Raw genomic sequence first — 23,559 nt, 5'->3', positions numbered from 1 at the left:
TTCCCCCCTCCCCCGTCCCGCCCTTCCGTCCCGCCCTCCCCCGCCGGTTCCTTTCTTAGTTATTCTTGCCATCGTATTCTTTGCATCCTCTTCACGACTGGTCAACATTGTTGTGCTTTCATCGTGCGTCTCTGCCTTGACGACTTTTTATTTTTGCGGACAATAGCTGACGTTGTATTCTTGCTAGGCATCTGGCTTATTCCATCTCATTTATTAACACGCACATCTGTACACTCACGCACCTTCTGTGAAACTCGCACTCGCACCACCACACGTCTATACACCACATTCTGCAATGGAGACCGCTCACCTTGAACACGTCCTCGACCACACCAGGACCGCTCCCGACTTTATGGACGCTGCATCTTTCGCCAACTACGACGCGCTCGCTGGTCTCGACTACCTGCAATACCCGCACTCGCCCTTCCCCAACCCGATCATGGGCCGTGAGTGGTACCTATATTTAGTGGCACCCTTCATCGACTGACAGACACCAGTTCACGCAGCCGACTCATCTCCGCGCCTGGGGTTCAACTCGCTCAACCTCACGAACGGCATGAGCGAGTACACCTACTCGTCTAGCCCGTCGTACACGACCGCCTCTCCCGCTCGTCCCTTCACTCCGACTAGCATCTACCCTGGTGCTCTCTCGAACCTGAGCACGGGCGAGCTGTCATCCGACAGTGTCGCGTCTGGTCGTAGTCGTCGTGGAAGCGGCGCTCACTCCCCTGGCCCTTCTGTTCCTCCAGGCTCCCTCGCTGCTGTTCCCCGGTCGCATCGCTTCAACCCGCTCGGCACGCCGATGCGCACGTCTGCGCGCCAGCAGTCGCAACCGAAGAAGCGGGCGAAGGGTTCGGACGATTTCGTGAGCGACGATGACGACGACTTCAACCCTGTGTCCACGTCCGCGAACAACGACATGCGTCGAGAGGAGATTCGCCGCCAGCGCATCGAGTCTGAGCAGCGGAGGCGTGATGAGCTGAGAGACGGATACCGTCGGCTCAAGGACGCGTTGCCGGTGTCGAACCAGAAATCGAGCAAGGTTTCTTTGTTGGATCGCGGTAAGTCACGACATGCTACACTTGATGAAGGTATCCCAGAGATTGATTATAATGTCACAGCAACCACCCACATTCGCTATCTCGAGATGACCCAGCAGCAGTTGCAGACGAGGCTCCAGCAGGCGGAGGCAGAGACCGCACGTCTCAGGCACGTCAACGAGGCCCTCATGCTCGGCACCGCAGAGCAGCGTCACGCTGCTGCAGCTTCCGCTGTTGCTGCCGCGACCGTGCAACAGACTTCCGTGTCTCCGGCACAGTCGTTCTGAAGGCGAAGATGCCCACTCGCAAAAGCTCGTCATGCGCGTCCGGACGCGTGAGCAACGCAGAACGAACGGACAATGTTCACGTGTACAAGACGACCAGTATGAGATCCTCGCCAGGCTTGCAGGATGTTAACGATTACGATGGACCTTTTTTCACGCGTATCACATTTGCATTTTACACGTTTTTATTCTCTTTATTACCGGCATTCTTCTATCCGCACTACCATCGTTCTATCCACACGACTCCCTTTTTCCTCTATCACCACGCCCTCATGACCGACATTTCCACCCCGGGTGGGGCTCACGACGGGACAAGCCAGGTTGGCCGCTGCGTCCGTGACGCATGCCAGATCCAAGCAAGCTCCAAGGAATGTTTCCGCGGCCGTGCCGCACTAGAGATAGACAACAAACCCTCACGAAGCAAGCGAACCAAGCCGGGCTCGATGCGATGGCGCGACACGACACCGACGTAGGACCGCGGAAGGGAGCTCGAGGTGCACCATGTGCAGTGTCTCGCCCCTCCGTGCGCGCTTTCCTATTTTTCTTTGTCGCCTGTCCCCTTCTGCTCGCCCGCCTTTCACCCGCTCTGCGCATACCACGCTGATGGCGACGACCACTTAACTGTGGTTCTGTGCCTCGCCTGCTGCGCGCCGATACACCGGCTCGTGGATGCCCACTTGCGATCTCGACATCTCCGATGACTCCAACCTTGGTCTACCGCGCCCTCAAGAGCTGTATTTCCTTGCCGTATACCAATACCGCCGCTAGCGTAGCCTTAGCGTCTGATCAACGCCGTAGTTCTGCTTAGCAAACCACACATCATCCCCGACTTTTTCCTGGCAATGGCACTTCTTGACAAGCCCTTCGCCTTCATGCGTGTTCCCGCGTGTAGCGACGAAGACTCGCTGCCTCTCTGCTACTCCGCGTTATCATCAAGCCAGCAAGGGAGAACATGGTGAAGACGGGATATTTACCGACGAAAACGCTGATCCTCTCGTGTGTCCGCGCTATCGACTCCTTCGCACTCCTCGCTCGCCTCCGCTCATGCCGCCTCTCCCGCCTCCTATCTCCCAACGCGCGCGTGCTAGTTCACGCCCTTGGTGGAGACGAGTAGGTGAGATCCGGCCTCGAGCGCAGGTGGCGCGCCGTGCCTAGTTGTAGTTTGTGGTGTGCCCGTTGGTTCGTCAGCACCGCGTCGCTGACCTGCTTGCAGGTCTCGAGCTTGCGTGTGCGACTGACCGATTTGACTAGACCAGAACCAGCATTACCGTCCATATGTTCCATCTATGCCCCGGACTGTCCCCGCGCTATGTAGTTACAGTAGTGATTACTCACCTGATGTCGCATGTACCTAGCAGCTCGAGTCGGCTCGTCAATTCCGATTCCGCTTTTATCGACCTCGTTAAATGTGTTGTTCCTTTGCTCGTTCCACAGCCGGACTTGAGAGCCCGTGTGACGCGAGACGGAAATATGAGAATATATGCACGTTGTGATGTGACACAGGATGTTTAAACCCGGGGCTTGACTTGAGCGCGGTGGCCGAGCGACACGAAAACGCGTCACACGTGACCGCGATGTGGCAAGATTGCCATCATCGAATGCACACCATCCTCTACCTCCAGTGCACCGACGACGATGAGTGATACCGCAGCGATCCGCCGTCAACTCAAGATCAAGTCGGGAGCATGCAAACGGTAATTCGTGTTCAAACTTCATCACGCTTCCTGCTACTGACATGCTCATGATCAGGCTATACAAGGAGCATAAATCCTACGAGAGGGAAGCAGAGGAGCTGAAGCGGAAGCTAGACAAGTTCATTGCAGATGGTGCAGAGGATTGGGACATCAAAAACACAGTGCGTCTCTGTTGCGCCTAATCATGTCGTCGCACCTTGGACTTCCACTCTTCCTACGCCCTTCAGAGGAGAATGATGGAAGAATCTCAGAAGATGATCCAAGATACCTCAAATCGCCTCGGAGGTTCCATGCAAGACTTGCGTGAACTAATCGTGAGTTGGGGGTCGTTCCTTCCGGCGTTTCGTCTGACATGAGCTGTAGGTCTCTGCGGAACAAGATCCGGCTTTGCGAGAGGACGAGGCGTTCATGCAGGCGCAGGAGGCTATGGAGGAAGTTAGCGTATAATGTCATAGATTCAGACAGCTGCTGTACCCATAGGCTCAAGGAGCATTATACCATGCCGTGCGTCACTCTTCCGCCATACTGGCATCTGCGTTCTCTTGTTCTCGGGCTTCCTTCAAACGCTTCAGGGCATCCATGATCCCCTTCCATGCATCTCTCTCGACTCTCTCCTCTTGTAAGCCCCGGGTTCCCTTGCTGTACTCTTCGTCTGCAGACGGAAGACCCACTCCGAGAGAAGGAGGCACGAAGCCTGGCGGAGGAGCGTTGATGGCTGAGGGGGCAATTCGCGATTGTCGGATGTGAGCGAGGGAGGAACGGATCGTGATGTGGATAGCCTGTATATGAGGCTGCATGAGGTCAAGAGTCGACAAGATTGTCGTTCAGCACCCACGTCTAGCCTCTCGAAGTACTCGCTCGCTTCGAGCACGAATTGTTCGGACCTCTCCCCGCCTTGAGGCAGTCCATCATCGGGCCCATCCGTCTGAGGTAGGGTCAGCAATGAGATGGAGGATGCAGCCAGTGAGAGCAGACGGCTGATGTCCTGAGACTATGGTCAGTCCAGACCACCGAGGAGGGTTTACAGCTACGCTCGTACCTTTTCGACTTCGCCTAGCGCGTAGATCTGTCTAGCAGTGCGACTGGACGTCCAAATAGGATCGATATCGACTTCAATATTTTGGCTTGAAGGTACTGGTGCGCTCGCGTTGGCCGACATCAGATAGTCTAATAGTTCATTCAGTTATGGCACGCAGTCCAATGCAAGGCGTTATGGGTTCAGCCACACTACTTGCAAGCGCCGCGTAGAACCGTAGTCAAATCTGAATTCGTGCCTTGCACATTTTATTCACCTGTGCGACTTGATTGCTGTCCTTGAGAGAACAGGTACTTCCGAGACGATGGGAAAATTCACACCAGCCCCTCCTACCGCGAACGAGGAGACAGATGTTGCGACGTTGGTCGCAGTTTCGGACGGTGGCCTAACAGTCGATGCCGCGCTCTCCCTGCTTCGGAGGCACGATGGCGATGTGGAAAAGGCAGGAGCAGCTATGCTGGAGAGTGATGCAATGACTCGCTCGGTGCCGATGGACGTATCTCAAGAAGCAGGGACCTCTGCCCCAATGCCAACGACGTCACCCAGTGAGTGTGGCCCGATCTGCACGACTATATGCGCATTGATTGATACCTTTACCAGCTTCGAAGGCTGAAGAAAAGCCGCCTGTGATAGATCTCACTGCTGAGGATGAGGATAAGGAGCTTTCGCGCGCACTCCGGGCGTCGTTGGAGGACCAAGGCCCCAAGTTTGGTCCCAGTAATAGAGCGCCGAATGACAGCTGGGCTATGGTGCCGTCCAATGTACGAGTATGTATAATTGATATTTTGAGGCCTCACTGACGGATGATACAGGTGGCAATCAGCACCGTCAGCGTGCCGCATGATGACCAGTCTCTCAGTCGCGCGATTGAAGCAAGCCTGACCGCAAATGTCGAAGAGGAGATGTTTGTGGAGCTGCCACTGGAAGAGCGTGTGCGCAAGGACGGCAGGTGCGCACCCCTCTCCTACGATAATATGTTTTTTTACAAGGATGCCAGGCCCATTGCACTTCGCCCTACACTCCCCTCGCTGAACTACGCCGCACTCATCCTCCAAGGATTGTTCTTTGTACCCCAAGTCCGCCAGGCTGTCGCGCGGTGGCGACCTTTGCCTGACACTCCAGAAGAAGGCGACAATGTGAAAGCATTCAGTCACCCAGGGAGCGATGCAGGTGATCCACTAGTGATTGTGATTCTAACAAATGCCTCATTGACATTGCGTAGCGGCAACGACGTGGTCCCTCATGGAAATCTTCGCAAACATGGATCTCGCCCTGATGGGCGAATTGAGCGTAGACGCTGTTCTTGAAGCGTTATCCGCAGAACAGTGGAGCAGTCCCTTAGAACGCCCCGGCGACGTGTCTTTCAGTACGCAAACTGTCCATCTGTAGCATTTCGCTGTGACTCAGTGATCATCAGTATTTTACTGTTCACTGGCATGGCATATTGAGCTCGTTCTGCACGACGACGTCCCCACTAACTCGGCACCGTCGTGGCCTAGGTTCGTACTGATCCTCCCCGTTTTCGTTGTCTGATTCGTCGTCTTAACTTTTCTGAATGGAGCAGACTGTTCCATTTTCGCCACGGCTTCAGTGACGATGACCTCTCAAACACACCGTTTGACCGCAGGATAGATCCGTCTGCTGTAAAGGTCACCGTCGGAGGATCAGAGGAGTCAAACGATCTGATGTCGTGCCTGGCAATCGAGCTCGGTCTCTCGGGTGATGATACCAAGCAGCAGGTCATTTTTGAGCCGTCCGAAGTGGTCGCGTTTCAGATCCTCCGAGATATTGACCCACCCTCGTATGAGGCTTCCCTGGGTGCTGGACCACGGCCTGAGCGTACGACGTTCGTCTATCCGAAACATGTATATCTGGACCAGTTCATGAAAAACAACTACCCAATTGCGATTGAGAAGAGAAGAAAGCAGCGCGAGCTTTTGGCCGAGGTCGAACAGCTTCTTGCCAAGAGAGCGTCATTGACGCGGCATAACGTGCGTGCCTACTCTTTGCATCTGCTCATTGTCGCACTAACATTCCTTTCCATGCAGAATAGAGATACACTGGCTGATTTGCGATCCTCGCTTCATTATTACGAGCATGTAGCCGAGGACGATGACAGCGCGGAGCGCAAGGCCATGATCCATGACACTGCGCTCAAACTTCGTAAGATCCTCGCCCGCATTGAGAATGAATTACAAAGTGAGTTCGACGGTTGGTGTCGAATGTCGCTAATATCTCGTAGCTATTGATGCGACCGTTGCAAGGCTAAAGCTGGAGGCTGCCAACATCTTTGATTGTCCGGAGCTGAGGCAACATAGAGTGAGTGACAATTCGTTAACGTCTTAAGCACTCCTCGACATGGATTTACAGTACGATTTGCGGGTGGTCCTCGTCCATGACGGTTTATACGGCCGCAATCATCTCTATTCCTATGTAAAGCATAAGAATGCGTGGTGGAAAACGGTCGATTATGCTGTCACCGAAGTATATCGCTATTCATCGTTCACGAGTCGTTGTGTTCTCACGATTCTCTCCAGGTCTCAGAAGACACTGTTCTCAATGATTCAATCGGTCTACACCTCGGAACCGGGCCTTACTTCCTAATCTACAGCCTTGCACTTTCCGCAGAGGTCGAGAACACGCTAGCTCCATGGCCTGAAGCTGTCAAGGTTTGTCTTCCATGTTTCTGCCTAAGATTCACATAATCTGACATCTACTGGCGCAGAATTCTGTCAAACACAACAATCGTCTGTTCTTATCTGAACTACCTTCAGATGTTGCCGAGCAAGTTCTTGATCCAAATTCCCCGCCTAGTTCGCCGACTCCCTCGGAGTTTACGATGTCCTCGAGTATAGTTGAGCCTCCTCAATCAAGAGAGGAGCCGATGGATCTAGTAGAGGACGAGCAATAAGCGTGTGGTGGTACATTCACACTTGATAACATATCCCCGACTTCACGACCAATTCAACAAAGTTTTCGAAAGTTCCCGGAGGAATAGCTGACTGTGCAAGACTAATGTACATGAAAGCAATGCGACAAGCAGTGATAAGCGCACAACAGACAGCAAATCAATATAGATCATCCGATTCTGGCCTTCTTGAAAGACTGGCTAGTCTCTCTCTCATTACCTTTTCTCTTCGTCGCCGTTGGGGTGGTGCTGGTACTGGTGGCAGGGGACGACTTCAGAGGTGTGACCATTTCTTGATACCTACGCCTGATCGCCGTAGCCATTTGACCGACCTCCGATGTCGCTCCATTGAACTTAATGGCGTTGTTGGCCATCAGGTTCATGTCTGCCTCCCAGGCAGCAACAGAGTCGTACTTATCCGCATCAAGCTTCTCACGGATCGTACGAAGGTCGCGTGCATCTTTGCGCGGAATCCTGTCGAAATACGTTGGTATGCCCAAGGCGATCGGGTCCACCGGTTCCCAGAAGACGTAATGTCTGCGCAAAACTAGTCAATGTTGAGCATGGTTAGTGCGAAGCAGAGCAACTTACTGTGGGTCAGAACTAAGCTTCGTCATGATCCCTTGTAAACTCCGCTTCTCTCGTCCAGTCAATTTCTTCTCCAAAGCTCTCCCCCATTCCTTTTTGAACACCCGCTCGACTTCATCAGCACAGAGTGTTGGATAAGTCGTTGAGGGATTGAAGGTTCGACAGTTGTGGAGGATAAGTTCGATGTCCTGTGCAAAGTCTTCCATCGTCGCGTACGCGCCCTCGTTGAGCTTGTTGGATATTGTGCTGAAGTCCATCGGCTCTTTGATCTCATCATAGTATCTGTGAAGCGCTTCGTGTTCAGTTCACATAAATATAGGAACCTTAAGCTTACGTCGGGCATCCATCAAGTACGGGATCAACTGGCCTCAAGAAGATTGCTGCGTTTGGCAATTTCATGAGCGTTTTCAAGACATCTCTACATTTCTTCTCGTTGATTGAGATGCCCTGAGGGGGCGACCTTTTCGCTTTCGACGGCATAGAAGCCGCATTGATGGGAGGTGGCACTTCTTTCTCCTTGCCCTTGGTAGTAGAGGGACGCTGAGATATTCCTGCCTCTGGAGTCGGAGCCGGATTCTCGACAGGCCTGACACCCTTTTCCTTACTCTTCGGTTGCACAGCGCTGTTCTTCTGGGCGGATGCACTGGTGTCGTTCTTCTGAGGGACCGCGGCTGCCTTGGTAGGGGTTACGCCTACAGAGGGCGGCGGTATGGACCTATCCTTCTTAGGCATTGAGGTAAGAGCTAGCAGGTCGTCTCCTGGTGTCTCCTCGGCAGGCTTTTTGCGCTTTCCGACCATAACTTTAGGAATTTGCTTCTCCTTTTCCCTCTCCTTCTCAATGGATGTTGAGGCGCGGTTTCTGCGCTGTTCCTCGTCTTTCTCCCGCTCGATCGCTATCACCTCCTCTAGGAGATCAGCAGACCCATCGTCAATGAAGGCAGGACTTGATTGCCGTTCCGCAGGAGGTTTTAACTCATGCACTTTCTTCACCTTTAACTTCGGCGCGGGTTTAGGAGTGGTCTGTCTCTCAGCTGCCGCACTGACAACCTTCAATTTGACAGATGGCCGGGAAGACAAGGGAGCGACTGGATTAGAAGAGGAGGCCACAGGAGCAGATACCAGAGAAACTACGCTCGGCGCCTTGGTGGGGAGTGGAGGTTGGTGGACAGCCCGAGACTGCATGGCCCGATCCGCAGCTTCAAGTGTCTTGTTGATGCGGACCCATTCTGCGACCCGATATGAAAATCGCGACTACTATCACAGGACAGCGCAACTTACGCTTATCGAAGAACGATTCAAGACCAAGAGCCTCGTTATGAACGAAGCTGCCAGGGAGGTTGTACAACTTTGCGTTGCTGATTACGAGGCGAAAATCCTCTTCAAAGGCAAATCGATCCCTGTATTTTCCCTGCTCCAGCTTCGCACTCATGGTGCTAAGATCCATCGGTTTCTTGATGATGTCGAAGTAGCTAAAGCACTGTAAGGTCGACAGGAGGGAGAAAATGTGACGACGACACGTACTTCGGGGCATTATCTCGCACAGGATCTACCGGCTGTAAGAACCAGTGGGCATTCTTGTGCATTTGTAGTTTCTTCAAAGCATTGCGGCAAGCTTGTACGTCGTTCAGACTCATGCCACCAGATCGTGCCTTAGGAATGCTCTTATCCTTCTTCTCTACGATTGATATTCTCTTCGGGGCTGGTGGTCTTGGAACAGGAAAGACGTCACGGCGACTAACGTTAGGGGTGACCGCGCCCGGCATTCTGGCTGAAACGTCGACTTGCGAGTTATTGGACATAAACTTGAGACGGGGGGTGAAAGGAGGCGCGATGGCCTTTGTCGGAGGACCTCCACTCTTGAAAGAAGGCCGAGCCTTTGGAGGCAGTTTGACCGCAGGGAGCACGGGCGCAACTTCCGATACAGGGGTAGGAGGCAAATGAATCATAACCTTGGGAGGTGCCTCCTCAGCGCCTCTGATAAGAAGGTCTGCTAGCTTCAGCAGACCCCATCGGACTTCGTGATCAGTTTCAGGAGCGCTAGACAGGATGTTATCAGCGACAATCCGGAAGATAACATACGGAAAATCGACATACAGAGCAATTGGCATCAAGTATTCTCTAATCACTTCACTCTTGCCCAGCTCCCTATCCTTCCTGAATGCTTTAATCATGAGATCCATGTCGCTCTTCTTACTCTCCTTCGCCTTTTCAGCGTTCGTGCCGTCTTCCTCAATCAGCAGAGATTCAGTCTCCTTCAACGTCTTCATCTCGCCCATGGTCACAAGTAGCGCCAGACTTAGACATGCATTTTGCGCAACATGTCGGCGGACCACTCGCGAAGAATCATGTGCCATGACGGCGAGGATATAGCGCATGACCTTCGGCGTGTACCATTTTGAGAGGAACAAGTAGTCGAACGCCGCCATGCGTACTTGGGAGTAGTTGCCCTCACTACATGGCATCAGAATACTACATCGACCTGAATATATGGAATACGCACCGTGTCAACGGGAAGAACAAGCGAGGGTCATGCGGGATAAGGTTGGCGACGCTCAGCATGAGGTGGAACTGTAAGAACACTCTGAATAGCTGAACTCCCTCCGCAAGAACAGAACCACCGACCTCGACCACGGCGACCGTAACGACGTTATGATATGTGGGAATAAGTCGATCCATGCTGCGATACCTGTCGACCTCCGTCAATGCTTGCTCAAGCAGCTTAATGTCTGTCGGGTCTTGCACTGGGTGAGTATCCGTGGCAATGAATTCGCCGCGTTCGGGAGGAACGGTGGAGATGGTCGCGCATGCCAATGCAGCGATGATGGTGCAGATGTAGAACGCGTCTGAGTACTGCGAAAGCGTTCAGGATTCTATTTATGATCGATTTCCAGCTACTCACTGGATTGGATGTGTTATCATTGTAGCGGAGTTGATCGATGAGGAACTGCCGGATAATGGGTGGTGTCTTGCCGTTTTCGAAACGAACTTTCGAGATCGCCCTGATCAAACTCTGTGATTGCAGTGTCAGCATTGGTCAGCAAACAATCTACGTGTATGATCCTACCTTCCTCACGAAGTACTCTGCGAAGTCGCTGAAATCGTTCGGACGTGGCACATACGTGTGGCTGAACAGGTCGGGATTGGGATCCTCTGGCTCGTAACAATATCTCAGGAATAGCTTAAACAGGTGGAACAAGCCTAGCCAGTCCATCCGCCGCATTGCGCACTACGAGCAACACGCGGTGAGCTGGCCAGTAGCATTTTGCATCTGATGCATACTTACAGTGACGAGAGCCTGTGCAGCCTCGCAGCGGATCCGGAAGTAGTAATTGGACACGAGCACTGTCTTGGCCAACGTGCTCGATATGATGGCATTCGGTGTCTTCGACAACACCTGGATGGCCTGGAGAAGAAGAAAAACAAGAGAAGTTGATGATTTACCGAGTATAACAGCTTTGAGAAGACCTACCTCATACTGCGCAACAACATCCCGGTCGCGCTGCAACTGCGAGACCCACATATAATCCTTCTGGTCAAAGGCAATAGCGGCAATCCATTCGAAGTCAGCGTCAATCCGTATCCACTCGTACGTCTGCCCGGCCATGTTCTGTTCATCTTCTTCGGTCCAGTCAGCGACTTTCCAATTCTCTCGCTCCCTCTCGTTCTCCCAGATTTCCAGACCGAACCCCATGTCCACCATATTCATAGCAGCCGCAGCCTCCGCATCACCCTCTGCAGCGGCTTGTGCGGCAGCTTGACGGGCAAGATACCGCTTTGTATTCCGCCGCACACGTTTGTATTTGGTGTTGAATGGAACCTCATAGCGTTTAAAAGAACTCCTGATGTCGAGAACGTGCTCGTAAGGCGTGCCGTCAGCTTCGTGTATACGTATTGTCATCTGGCCCTACTCTTTGTGTTAGATATGCGAGAAGTAACAAAAAGTGTCATTCACACCTCGAAGAACGGCACTGGCTTCATGAGCACTTTCGTCACCTCATTGTTCTCGTGAACCTTAAACGCCGGGGCTTCCTGGCGCATTGAGATTTCCACTGCCATCTTTTTGCGATTGAAGGTGGCAGAGAACCCGAACGTAGGACAGCCACTGCCATATATCCATTGTTCTGCGAACGAACGTGGATCAATGCCGCTCACTTTGCGGCAAGTCCTTAGGAACGAATGAGTCGAGAGCGCGTTGTTTGGTAGCTCTCCGCTGATAGCAGACAAGAACACCTTGGGAAGGACGCGAGACAATCCGAGGGATGTGCCGGATTTCCCTAAGCGCCGATCGAGGATGTGAAGTACGAGGGGTGATTTGAGGTTGATGAATGACAGAGTGACTAAGTCTGGAGGCTCAAGGAGCTGTGGCTGGCAGACCGGCGGCATGGACCCATTATCGAGCTCGAGCACGCGCTCCATGTCCTTCTTCAGTCGGAATCGGTACTCATTGTTCCCCATGAGCTTCCGGATGAAAAGTCCTGCGATGTACAACCCAAGTCCATTCGTTAACCAAGTGTCCGACCACGTCTTCTGCTGAATGTTGATGCCAATCCACTGGCATGCAAGAGCATGGCTCAAACAGTGGCGGGTCTCGAGGACCTGATCAATCGCATCTTCGCCATGTAGCAGGTCCACAGTGACGAGCGAAAGTGTGGCGCTATCAAACCGCTGCGTCGGCATCTCGTCGACGAATACGAGCTTGTGCGACCCGAATGGATATGATCCAAACTCGGTAGAATAGAAGCTCATTGCAGATCGCATGAAGGATACAGAAGTACCCAGCAGCGATTCATGACCCGGGAGGCAGAACGCGTGCATAAGAGGTTGTGAAGTCCCAGACACGTCTTCAGCGGCACTCAAATCAGCCGGAATGGAATGGACGTGAAACGGCCCTGCGGCAAAAGCGATGTGCTGCACGGAGGTTGACGTGTTCTGAGAAAACACGAAGATCGTCTTGCTCGAGTTGTAAGGATGAGCCACCTGCTCAACAAGCTCTCCACTGCAGACCACAATGGTGGGGTTATCACCTTCCAGCAACTCTCCGTCGTCTTCGGGTGCAGACTCCCGTTGCTCGAGATATCTTGGGACGACGAACTCGAAATCCCACGTGCACTTTTCCCACAAATTGTCGACGCAAGGAACCCAGCATCGTGCAGCATCGGGAGACGAGGGTGTCGTGTACACGTGTGGTACACGCTGCCTCAAGGCTTAGCAGGTATCACTACTGAGCAGGAGGAAGTACACTCACATATGGATACGCGTCCGTCGGTATGACGAACTGGATGCCATCGGCTGGGTTCCGCATGCTGTAGATGATATTGATGTTAATGGGAACAAATTCCGGAACTGGAAGCGTGGCCTGCGCGTTCAGGCCTGGCGTTTGAGGCTCCGGGGTTGCAGCTGTCGCGAGAATGAGCAAAAATATGGTAATGATGTCGGAGATACCGCACCTTCGCTCACAAGCCCAGCGGCAGCATGTCCTGACTGCCTTAGAGACACCTCGTTTGGTATCGCAATGGAGAGTTCGCCCTCTTCGCCCTCCGCAAGTGCCGAATACACCTTCCTCTTGAGTTCAGGGTGAAGATGGACATCCTGCGGATTCGATACATTGAGGCTCGCCAGAGGGTCGTGATAAGTAAAGTCCGCTGGATGGGAGGCAACGGTAACGGAGTGGATCGCTGAGGGGGACGATGATGAGTAATGCAATAACATTTAGGGTCGAGAACATACTGCATTGTCTTGAATGCAGATGGAGAGTCTTGAGATCCTTGTTGGTGGGAACCACCGTGATCTCCGTGTATCCCTGCCACAGGAATAAGAACGCCGGCCATCGCGAATCTGACAGTGTAATCTCACCCAGATGCTTCCCGAGAAGTCAACCTCAAGGACGACCTTTTGATGACTAGTAAAGACGAGAAGTGGCGTCAATACCAGATGTCAACGGGTGAGATTAATGAGAGGACGTATATGGAGAAGCCTCTGCGAACGTGTTCCCTCTGCATGGTGGGTAGAATTGAAGGTGAGAGTATTGGTTGAGAGGAGTGGCCGGTCGTTGCACTCGACGTGCTCGACCGAGACCAAGAAGTAGTGATTACGTAATAGAACGCTGGAACTCGTAAGCGCCGGCCGTATGGTCTTCATCTCAAATTGTGAATCTCGCAATCTCATCGCAAATCTCCTCCTTCGACACAAAATTGCACAGCGTACAAGATGCCCACCAAATCCATATTCCGACAGCCTGGTGCACGACACTTCCAGCTCGTCCACCGGTCACAGCGAGACCCCCTAGTACATGACCCAGAGGCGAGCCAACATGTTCTAAAGGCGTTTGAGCGGGGCAATGTTGCCAAGGTTCGGCATACCGACTCTATGCATGTTCCGCAACTTACGGTCGAATTAATTAGGGAAAGTCGAGAGCAGAGCTCGAGCAAATTCTATCTCCCTCGGACCTGGCTCATGATACTGAGCGCGAAAATATCGGCGAGGCTGCGCTATACGGCGTCTACTACGATGACACTGAATACAATTATATGCAGCATTTGCGCCCGGTCGGTATGCAAGAGGATGGTGTCGATAGCGTACTCGTAGAAGCCCTGTCAAAACCCAAGGGAAAGGCTAAAGAGCCAATCACGTTGATCGACTTGCCTCCTGAGGTACTGCCCTCGACGTCCGAGGTCCCTCGCAACTATGAAGCGGAAGAGAGCATTCCATCGTCAATAGCCCGGTTTAACCCCGAGCTCGATCCTCACCTGCGTCAGGTGCTAGAGGCACTCGAGGACGACGCATTTGTGGACGATGACCTCGATGATGATTTCTTCGGAGATCTCGTGGCAGATGGCGAGCTAGCCCCAGATGGACACCTTGAGTTCGAGTTTACGGACGAAGGTATCGAAGATGGCCATGATGAGGCGGATGCACGAGATGAGGCCGACAGTGACCTCGACGATGCTGAAAGAACAGGATGGGAAGCGCGCTTCGCACATTTCAAGCAGGCTCAGAAGAATGGCCTTCGCAGTGCTGGCTCTGACGTGGATGCATCTTCAGAAGGCGGCGACACTATTGGGGCGCTTCCTCAGATATCTGTCATCGGAGGCAAGAAACGGCGAAAAGGCACTTCCGACGCGTCTGGATATAGCATGAGCAGCTCGTCCATGTTCCGTAATGAAGGTCTTACGCTGATAGACGAGCAATTCGATAAGGTAAGCTCATCTCGAGATCTACAGCCTAGATATGTTCGTCTACCCAAGATTGTTCCAGATACAAAAAGAATACGATTCGGAAGAGGATGAAGAAACCCATACTCTTTCCGACGATTCCGACGGAGCACCCGAGTTAATCACCTCTCGCGAAGATTTCGATGCAATGATGAATGAGTTTCTCGAGAACTATGAGATCTTTGGCGGGAAAATGCGTCCCGCTCTAGCTGGCGCAACCGGCACAGAGAAACTCGATACGATCCGGAAAGCACTGGGCGGGGTCCGCTTGCGTGAGGAAAATGAGGAAAATGAAGAAGATGACATCTTAATGCCGCTTGATATTGATGAGAAGAAGGACCGATGGGACTGTGAAACAATTCTATGTATGCTTAGGTGCCGGCTCGCCGCTGCTCTTCCTAGACTTACTCCCCCCCCATAGCTACGTATAGTGTCTTGGAGAATCATCCTCGGCTAATCAGAGCTCGTCAAGACAGACCTGTCCCGAAAATACCACTCCACCCGAAGACAGGTCTGCCTTTAACGGAAGATAGCAAATCCGCGCCTCGTCATAGGATCGACCGTTCCGATTCGCTGGAGTCCGACTCAGATGATGATATACGGCGTAAATATTGCTTTCTTGCGCAAGTCTCTGCTACTCACTCTGTTTACAGCCCGGTGTGTGACCGTCTCACGACCTAAAAACGAATCAAAAGAAGACAAACAGACCCGAAAGCAAGCCATCAAAGCAGAGCGACAGCTGCGGCGTGCGGATAAGAAGGCGACGAAGGAGCAATTCTCGACTGAAGTTAAGCGGCAGAATCGGGTCCTCTTGAATAAGGAGAGGAATAAGGGACGGAAGCTGTGAAGTAGATGTATGTAGCGAGCATCACAGGCGGGCCTGTAGTACTACATGGCACGTAATGTACAGAATGCGTAGAATATGATGTACTGGCTAATTTACACAATCGGCGGTGATTGCAAGGTCCGTCAATACTATGAACCAATGACAGCCTGAATATCTAGAATACAGCCACACGGCAAGATACAAACCCTCAGGGTCACCAGTCAGGCCAAAGATCCAGGAGAGCGTTGCCCTCGTCTTCAGGAGCATCATGTTGTTTCATCCACCGGTCAGGCACCTATGTCGCGTATCAGACCATAAAGCATTCCCGGTACACTGCCGAACGTACCAGAGGGAAGTAACGCTCCATAGCGCTCAGGAAGCGCTGCCTATACTGTCTTGGGCTGATAATTGTCGGCTCCCCTCTGTTGGCACCGCCCAGAAAAGCAGAGTCCTTCACCCAGCTTTCCAGTTTCTTGTCCCACGTGTAGGTTCTGATGTAGTCTATGATCTGCGGTTAATTTGAAAAAAGGGACACCGAAATTATAGTAACATACCAACGATTCCTACTACAAGTTCGTTCTTGAGACTGTCAACACCGACCACGAGAGAGTAATCCATGACGTTGATCTCAGCCAGGAACTTGCTGTCATTGAAAAGAGCACCCCGTAAAATTCGCTTTGAATGTTCACGCAAGTAGAAGGGCGCCAAATGCGCAGCTTGAGGAGAGTGACGCGTCAGAAACAATATACGTTATTTCGACATAGCGGATACGCACTTTCCACCAGGTTCTCATCCAGAAGTACTTCATTTTCTCGACCAGTACACTGTACGTGACGATTCCGGGTTGATCCTTTCAAATCATAGATCTGAAACGTCGCTTGAGTATTGTACTGCCCTAGATTTGTATCGTACAACGTACTTTGGAGAAACGGCGATCGTAGAAGAGGTTCTCCATTACGAGCAAGTTCATCTGCGTTGCATTCCCTCTGCTTGGCCCTTGGTGCTTATGGGATGTCCTAAAGGTAAGCTTGAAACATCCAAAAATCTTTGCGAGGAGTGTAGGGCGCTGCATGCTCCATCAGCTCATGATCTACTAAAGTGCATTGTCGTACCGTACATTGGCAACCACCGCAGATGACATGTAGTCAAAATAAGCTGGCGCGAAGGTCTCCATTGCCTGTAGTTCTGCTCTTGAAAGCTCCTTGGCAATGAAGCGATCGTCTAAGGTTGCATTAGCTAGACTGAAACGTACGCGTTTCGTGAAACCTACCAAGGGTCTTCAGAAACGCAGATCCCGATTTCCCTCCGCTGGCATTCCATTTGACACATCGAGCAAGCGACTCAATCATACTTCGTTCACAATCATACGTACGACGGAGCGCATCGAACTGCTCAGGATAGAGGACGGTACAAGCGATCGTCAATCCTCCACTCTCGAAGGCTGTCAAGAGAATTAGCCAATAATGTCTCATAAGCGATCAGGACAGGTGCTCACATATAGCCCACGGCTGCTTCGACGAGGGAACCCGTAGCTCCTCCGTGGGATCATAAGTCTCGGGACTATCTACGTTCACGACTCCCCATGTGGAGGTTGATTCAGCGACTGATCTGTCGTCAGGCATGAACGCTTCACCACCATCCGTCAACTTCGGCTCTCTCGTTTGGCGCTTCTCAGCACGCGACTTCGCCAACATATCTCGGTATTGTGGGGAACTGCAGCTGAGCATTAACGACCGAACGACCGAACGACCGAAGGCCACGGTGAGAAAGGGCAGTGATACTTACTTCAGAGCGAGAGCAATGATCGATGTAGGCTCGTCAGTTCGTACTACCATTGATGAGTCGCGGAAAATGTGCTCAGGATCTGCTAACGGGTCGTCGGCGTCTACATCTGCACGAATGCGAGACTGCGGGAGTTGCTGAGGCCAGAAGCCAGAGAGAGTCTTCAGAATAGAATAACGTTCGGTACCGGTTGATCCAACATCGAGTTCAGGAGTTATAGGGGCCATCGGTATCGGTGCATGGTTCATCGCCGTCAACATCGGAGAGCTGGGCGTTGAAATAGCAGGCGCGGGTGTCTGTAGGAGTTCCCCGTCTGTAGAAACGGACCGCTCTCCGTCCTGTGGCTGTGCATGTTCAATGACTTCGGCAGTGACCTTCTGAGGAGGCACATTCATAGGCTGGGTATATTGTCCTGAGTCAAACGTCTCCGATGAATGACTTGCTTCCATCTGATTCTGTTTGGGCGACTTTCCCATCTCGTCATCGCCATCCCCTTCATCGTCGGCTTCGCTAGAGTCTGAGCTCTCTGACTCGTCTTGGATCGCGTCTTTGATGCTATCGAGAACCTCCACCTTTGCACGGGCTGATGCAACAGGACGGGGTCGCCGTCCACGAATGACACTGTACCGACGATTGGTCCGCTCAGTATCCTTGCTGATTCGCTCGAAGTGCTTGGCGATATTGGAAACCTTGCTTCCCAGCCCTGGTGGCTTCTTGACGGTGGACTTAGACCCGACCGCTCCTGTGAAGCGTGACGAGGTTGCCTTCTCCATACCAGTGGGACGATTCGTCGCCTTTCCCCTCCTTTTTGCAAGCGAATTCAATCTACTGAGCGGCGGTGAGTTCTTGTCAATCTTCGCCGCATCAGCGTTAGAATGCAAGGTCGCAGAGCGCTTGTCAGGAGATGCACGCCGCGATGTTGTACGAGACTCGAATGGAATTGCAGGTGGAGGTATCCGAGCACTGTATGGCGTTGGTCCAAGCGTACGTCTTGCATGTGTGAGATATCTGGGCGCGACGTTTACGGCGTAGCTCGACTCGAAGTCCGAAATAGACGATTTTCCGTTGATCATTCGTCGACGAGACTTGTTCCGCACCGGGGGCGGAAGGTCAGTAGAAGTCTCCTGTCCACTTTCACAGACAAGAGCAGCAGGTGGAAGGGCCGTTTTCGTTAGCTCTTCAACACCCCGCGCAGGGAGATAGTCCTGATACTTCTTCACAAGTTCAGCGACACTTGGATAATTCGTCGGACGCCTCGGCAACCGAGAGGCACGTTGCAATGTGCGCGCGATATCTGGGACATTGTGATCAACCTATACGTCAAATATCAGTAAGATGTTCATTACATCATAAGCTAAGTTGCAGCACCTGAGGAGACGATGAAAGTTCGACAGAAACTTGCTCTGCGCGCGTTGCACCGATCGTAGAGTCGCTGTCTACATCAGATCTCGGAGAAGACTCCAACTCCGCGCAACTAGCCGTAGGCAGCTGATCGCCGATGGTCGACGGGGCCGTTTCGGTGGGAGCACGCTGCGCGGTCTTGTCCATGACCGATTCTGATTCCGAAGCGTCAGAAGTGGACGACGTCGACACGAGAGAACCTCCCGTAAGCCGTCTCTTGACGAGGCGACCGTAGTCCTCGGCTTCTGAAACGTTGTGTGCGTTCTCGAGCGAACCATAGTACTCGGATCTCCGAGGGAACATAGCACGAACAGAGCCAAACGCGGATGATTTGCGGCTGTTGCGATCGAGTAACTGCGTCACCTTCGGTTTTGGCAGCTTATCGAAGTCCTGCTGCCATGCAACCATCTTATCCTGCCTATAGGCTCTGATTTGATTGAGAGCAAGAGTATCTGTGGGAGCAGTCTCGCTGTAGATCGTATTGATCAGCCTGGCAATATCTGCCTTCTCCCACTCAGCTCTGATGATGAGCTGGTTGATCTCTATGGTGAGTTTCGCATCCGCCTCCTCGTCCCCAGTAGCTGCGTCGATGTTGATCAGTTTGAGATCATCGATGAGGGCAGTGTACCACATGTTGTTCCTTGTATGCAAGCGCTCAAAATCGCTGTTCTTGATTTCGAGCTGCGTCTCTGGTCGTACTCGTACACGCATAGGTGGATATACAACCTCATGCAGGACCACAGGATCTGCTTGGAAGCGTATCGTCATCTGCTGAATGGCAAAGTATCTGATGTGATGCCGGTAAATGTTGTGTTGACAGCCCGCGCCTGGCACAAGCTGCACATCCGCAGGATAGAAGTGGAGCTCGAGGAACTTGGCGAAAGAGTACCTCTGTACCTCCGGAGACAGCGGAATGAATGGTGTGGCCTGTTCGCAGATAGAACAGATACTCCAGGTGATGATCGTGTCAGGAGGCAGCGAACGTTGGTTGATCTGCCCATCCCACTGCTCAACTGCGACTAGAAGACGAGTCTCATTATGCACATAGACGGTGCAATGCCGAGCCAGGGGTTGATTGCATGCCTTGTTCTCGCAGATTGCCTTTGCGTCCATGAACTGCGCAAAGGCATCTCTTGCCGCCTGCTCGATGTAGTGGCCGAGAGTGCAGTCATTTTCACCATAGAACGTGATGTACCTTAGACGAGGAGGAAAGCAAGCGGGATGCAACCCGCTCTCTGTCATGGGAAGGGTGATTTCCCACAAACTAATGCACTGGTACTTCTCCACGTCGAAGTCATCCCTATTCTTGCGCAGATACCATTCCCACACTCGGCGGTACTCGGCATGTTGCCACTTCAGATAATTCAGGCGACTTTCAAGTCTGATGTCCTCAGCAGTGACCACCTTGACTGGCAGCTCCTCTGAGGGTGTTTGGGGAAGCGATGGTGCTGCGATGTGTGGCAATGCAAGAAGGGATTCGAAGTATCCGGTGTGTTCGGCAGGAGTCGAGCCATCGTCACTGGAAATGGGCGTGTCGATTACCTCTGGGAGCGGAAGAGACTCTATCTGCGCCGCAACATCATCCATGTCAGGTGTGATCGTGGATATGATGCTCTGCTGTGTGAAGGTTGCCTCCTGCTGATGCTTCGCAGAACCCCGTTCTTCTCTACGGATCACCTCGTCTTCCCATTCCCGCTTAATTTGCGTGAGTTCATCGTCGAGTTCCTTCATGCGGCTGATAGGATATGGAGGCGGGAAACGAAGGGTAGCCGAGACAGAGAGGAAGGTCTTCCGATATGGTTCAATCGACTCCTGAATGCGCCGCGACAGGCGCATTTCTTCTGCATCTTCGTCCGGCAGATCATCCACTATGTCACTTGCGGGAAGTCGTTGTGGAGTTGCATCAACAATTGCTTGGGACAGCGTCTTCTGCGTCAGAGTAGCAGTCAGTTGAGACGGCATCGATGCATCCGATTCGAGAGCTGATAAGTCAGCCGATGACTGAACAGGAGGGGTAGCTTCAGCCGTCAGCGCCGGCAAGGTGATGACGGAATCCTTCCACAAATGAGTTTCGAGCCGAAGGTTGCGCACGATGAACGCGAGGAAGCGCGTCACTTTCTTCACGCGCCTAAGTGTATCTATATCGCCACCGCGGAGCACAATCGTACAGCCCATCTCCCGGTTACATCCCTCGAAGCGCATGTACGTCTTGCGGCGACCGGGAATCAGCGGATGGTCGAACGTCTGGATGCGAAACCGCGCGCAGTGTCCGAGGCGCGGCTCCAGCGCAAGCTTGTCCATGGATGAGAAGACATCTCCTTGCGTCATCCGAGCAACGAAGGCGATGGCGGATGGCTTGACGGTCCTGGCGACGGCGATCTTGTGTTTTGCGAGAGCATCGAGAGCCAGCCGGGAGACAGACTTCTCTGCCAGAACAACATGCGGCCGCAGAGCTGCAATACGAGTAGCCAAGTTGTTTAGGTAGTCCTTCTCCTGCCGCAAGATCTGGCCGAAGTGCATGTATTGCCCCTCCACTCGATGGAACTCCAAGGGAAACGTGACGAGCATGACACGAGGATTACGCTGCATCCGCGCCATCTGCTTATACGTGACGTTCTTGGTGATGACGGCGCCATCCACATACTCGGAATCCTTCGGCGCGCCACCGGGGATTTTTTTGATCTTGACATATCGACGGACATCCATGTCGGCGCCCTGCCTCTGAGGGTGAGCAGTGAATGTCAACTCGCGAGCGATGCGCATGCTGAGTTTCAAGAGCGTCTCCTCCCATTCGTCAATATTGGGAATGTCCTCAGCTGACAGCATCTGCCGGAGCATGATCCTCAGGTGGAACATGGAAATCAAGTTCAATTCCTGTGCATATCTGGGAAAACATATCATTCAATGATTATTCCATAGAGGTTGACATCACTTACGCGATGCTTTCTGTCCGCGTACGCCAGCCAGGGTGCCCTGCCAAGCGCTCTCCAATACCACTCTGTACGCGACTGCGGATGAACGGACTCTGCGCTTCGAGATCTACGTATGAATTGAACCGTGACCTGAGCATGCCTGGACTCTCGAACGGATGCCCTTGATCGGGTGAGGTAACGGGAAATTGCACGGAACTCATCGACCCAATGGCAGAGATCGGCACTGTGACGGGGAAGTCGATAGGTGTTTTGGTCCCAGGAGCAGTTGGGGAGTCCTCGCTTGCGAACTTATCAGGGAGGGCCACTGAGTCTTGGACTTCTTCAGCTAATGCCCTGCGAAATGGAACTGGATTTTCGCGGCCGAGACGATCTCTGCGGATTTCCTCAAGAGGTGTGGAGGGGGGCGATGCAAGAGCACTGTCATCAGAACCAGGATATATCTTCGTTTCCGCTATGGAAAACAGGTTGAATGGCTCATCTGTGCGCCCGAAGAGCTGCGAGGCCGCGAATGGTGACTGTGGATGATGAGAATGGGCGAACGACAAAGCCTCTCCCAGCTGGTGAGCGGCAAAGGGAGAGGTCATGCTGGAGTTTATTGAGCGCCTATCGTCGTCGTCGTCGTCGTCTACTTTGGTCAACTTCTCTAGGCAGAGGTTGCACACCCGCACCATGCCATTGTGGCCGAAACGAGCGCCCTTGATAATATTGGAAGCACATCGAGAGCAGAAGATTTGTCCTACACAAGCATGAGAATATACTCATGGCATGTAGTATGGCATGTAACTTACCGCATATACGACAGTGATGTTTCCTCCGCCAAGCAGTGAACACGCTCTTACAATCGTAGCACTCTTTGCATAGCTCATCGTCCATCCAGTAGTCTCGAGACAATCCTACAAATGTCTGAGTAAGCCAATTGGCGGTCCGGCCACACAGCCAAACTCACCTTCTCCTCGGATCCTTCGGATCACTTTGGATACCGACGCAGACCTCCGGATACTACCTGTAGTTCTGATGCTCCTGGCATCGCTGTCTTGTATAGGGAAACCAGGGATAGCGGTACCATACACTACACCATCCGGGGTGTCGGGCAAATAGAAAGAGCCATTTCGCGATGGAGGTCGATCCAGTTCTGCGATGTATGACGGAGTCTCTGACACCACTGGCGTCAGCGAGACCAAAGGAGGCGCAGGATTGGAGGCTGCAACGTTGAACAGGTTGTGACGATCGACAGAGGACCTGCTTGACTGGTTTGAAGCATGGTTCGAGATGGACGGTCGTTTTGAATCGGCGGTTTGGGCATGGTTCTGAGGAGTATGATGTATGTTTCCAGCGACAGCAGACGCGGCCGCAGAAGAGAGAGGAGCAGCAAGAGTATTCTTGACTTTGGAGAACAGCGAGGTGACAAGAGCGTACGAAGACTGGTCATGTTCATCTTCCTCGGAGAATGGATTGAATGATGTCAGGCTCGTGACATCGTCTACTATCTTCGTATTGCTTCGCGATTTCGTTAACGGTTCGTTGGAAGGGAGTACGTGCGCAGAATTGGCATCTGACTCCATCGCCTCCGGCAGCTGGGTATTTTACAAGAACGAAGAAGGAGACATGGATGTAGCAGGAAGAGCCGAGGGGTGTCACGGACAGAATGACAACTGCCAGGATAGGCAGGCCTCCTGATTGACGCGACCGTGTTACTTATGTAAGCCGTGGATCTCCTGGCCACAACTCTGACGAGGCAACTATGCCTATGAAATAAAATACCCAAACGATCACGCCGGCGCAAGAAATCGTTGTGCTCGGTGAATAATCGTCGTGTACCCGGATTTATAGTTAGGCCAAGGCTGAAGTGGCACAGA

At 52.6% G+C, this 23,559-nt stretch overlaps 7 protein-coding genes across 7 annotated transcripts; 4 read left to right on the top strand and 3 right to left on the bottom strand.

Moving 5' to 3' along the window:
* Positions 1-295: 295 nt before the first annotated feature.
* On the top strand, positions 296-1,327 carry LAESUDRAFT_648640 (uncharacterized protein; the record flags this gene model as incomplete). Its single annotated transcript, XM_040904121.1, has 3 exons — positions 296-446; positions 498-1,061; positions 1,122-1,327. The coding sequence occupies 3 exons, from the start codon at positions 296-298 to the stop codon at positions 1,325-1,327; spliced, it is 921 nt and encodes a 306-aa protein (XP_040766374.1).
* Positions 1,328-2,919: 1,592 nt separating this feature from the next.
* Positions 2,920-3,540, top strand: LAESUDRAFT_723517 (tubulin binding cofactor A). The gene is made up of 4 exons (XM_040908431.1): positions 2,920-3,018; positions 3,074-3,179; positions 3,246-3,332; positions 3,382-3,540. Exons 1-4 carry the CDS (start codon positions 2,960-2,962, stop codon positions 3,463-3,465), a joined length of 336 nt encoding a protein of 111 aa, XP_040766373.1. The 5' UTR covers positions 2,920-2,959; the 3' UTR covers positions 3,466-3,540.
* On the bottom strand, positions 3,528-4,177 carry LAESUDRAFT_648550 (uncharacterized protein; the record flags this gene model as incomplete). The annotated part of the gene is made up of 3 exons (XM_040904114.1): positions 3,528-3,797; positions 3,854-4,003; positions 4,058-4,177. 3 exons carry the CDS (start codon positions 4,175-4,177, stop codon positions 3,528-3,530), a joined length of 540 nt encoding a protein of 179 aa, XP_040766372.1.
* Positions 4,178-4,216: 39 nt separating this feature from the next.
* LAESUDRAFT_811244 (uncharacterized protein) lies at positions 4,217-6,965 on the top strand (the record flags this gene model as incomplete). The annotated part of the gene is made up of 12 exons (XM_040914301.1): positions 4,217-4,599; positions 4,655-4,815; positions 4,867-5,003; positions 5,052-5,224; positions 5,277-5,420; positions 5,472-5,553; positions 5,619-6,045; positions 6,103-6,253; positions 6,297-6,373; positions 6,425-6,538; positions 6,592-6,723; positions 6,780-6,965. Exons 1-12 carry the CDS (start codon positions 4,359-4,361, stop codon positions 6,963-6,965), a joined length of 2,025 nt encoding a protein of 674 aa, XP_040766371.1. The 5' UTR covers positions 4,217-4,358.
* LAESUDRAFT_45791 (uncharacterized protein) lies at positions 6,780-13,633 on the bottom strand. The gene is made up of 18 exons (XM_040902556.1): positions 13,515-13,633; positions 13,404-13,452; positions 13,278-13,350; positions 12,998-13,225; positions 12,796-12,947; positions 11,505-12,743; positions 11,020-11,454; positions 10,834-10,953; positions 10,615-10,776; positions 10,450-10,560; positions 10,173-10,400; positions 10,051-10,118; positions 9,645-10,001; positions 9,072-9,587; positions 8,829-9,019; positions 7,885-8,776; positions 7,554-7,832; positions 6,780-7,499 (listed from the first exon to the last, which is right to left on the bottom strand). The coding sequence occupies exons 1-18, from the start codon at positions 13,547-13,549 to the stop codon at positions 7,133-7,135; spliced, it is 5,502 nt and encodes a 1,833-aa protein (XP_040766370.1). The 5' UTR covers positions 13,550-13,633; the 3' UTR covers positions 6,780-7,132.
* A 124-nt stretch (positions 13,634-13,757) lies between these two features.
* On the top strand, positions 13,758-15,608 carry LAESUDRAFT_648877 (Low temperature viability protein; the record flags this gene model as incomplete). The annotated part of the gene is made up of 5 exons (XM_040904141.1): positions 13,758-13,898; positions 13,952-14,746; positions 14,805-15,126; positions 15,183-15,365; positions 15,415-15,608. The coding sequence occupies 5 exons, from the start codon at positions 13,758-13,760 to the stop codon at positions 15,606-15,608; spliced, it is 1,635 nt and encodes a 544-aa protein (XP_040766369.1).
* A 193-nt stretch (positions 15,609-15,801) lies between these two features.
* On the bottom strand, positions 15,802-23,265 carry LAESUDRAFT_757348 (uncharacterized protein; the record flags this gene model as incomplete). The annotated part of the gene is made up of 13 exons (XM_040912290.1): positions 15,802-15,882; positions 15,934-16,088; positions 16,142-16,303; positions 16,363-16,453; positions 16,507-16,653; positions 16,705-16,808; positions 16,858-17,028; positions 17,083-17,300; positions 17,373-18,682; positions 18,738-21,654; positions 21,707-22,439; positions 22,492-22,596; positions 22,650-23,265. 13 exons carry the CDS (start codon positions 23,263-23,265, stop codon positions 15,802-15,804), a joined length of 6,810 nt encoding a protein of 2,269 aa, XP_040766368.1.
* Positions 23,266-23,559: the final 294 nt, after the last annotated feature.

The sequence above is a fragment of the Laetiporus sulphureus genome, assembly GCF_001632365.1.
Source record: "Laetiporus sulphureus 93-53 unplaced genomic scaffold LAESUscaffold_10, whole genome shotgun sequence".
Lineage (NCBI taxonomy): Eukaryota > Fungi > Basidiomycota > Agaricomycetes > Polyporales > Laetiporaceae > Laetiporus > Laetiporus sulphureus.
This window is presented reverse-complemented; position numbering and strand designations above follow the sequence as displayed.

Coding starts and splice junctions, on each gene's coding strand:
- LAESUDRAFT_723517 (XM_040908431.1), top strand. CDS start 2,960: ATGAGTGATACCGCAGCGATCCGCCGTCAACTCAAGATCAAGTCGGGA. Junction 3,019..3,073: donor AAGTCGGGAGCATGCAAACG/GTAATTCGTGTT, acceptor GCTCATGATCAG/GCTATACAAGGAGCATAAAT. Junction 3,180..3,245: donor ATTGGGACATCAAAAACACA/GTGCGTCTCTGT, acceptor TACGCCCTTCAG/AGGAGAATGATGGAAGAATC.
- LAESUDRAFT_45791 (XM_040902556.1), bottom strand. CDS start 13,549: ATGCAGAGGGAACACGTTCGCAGAGGCTTCTCCAT. Junction 13,226..13,277: donor TCTGCATTCAAGACAATGCA/GTATGTTCTCGA, acceptor CGTCCCCCTCAG/CGATCCACTCCGTTACCGTT. Junction 10,119..10,172: donor TTACGGTCGCCGTGGTCGAG/GTCGGTGGTTCT, acceptor GTGTTCTTACAG/TTCCACCTCATGCTGAGCGT.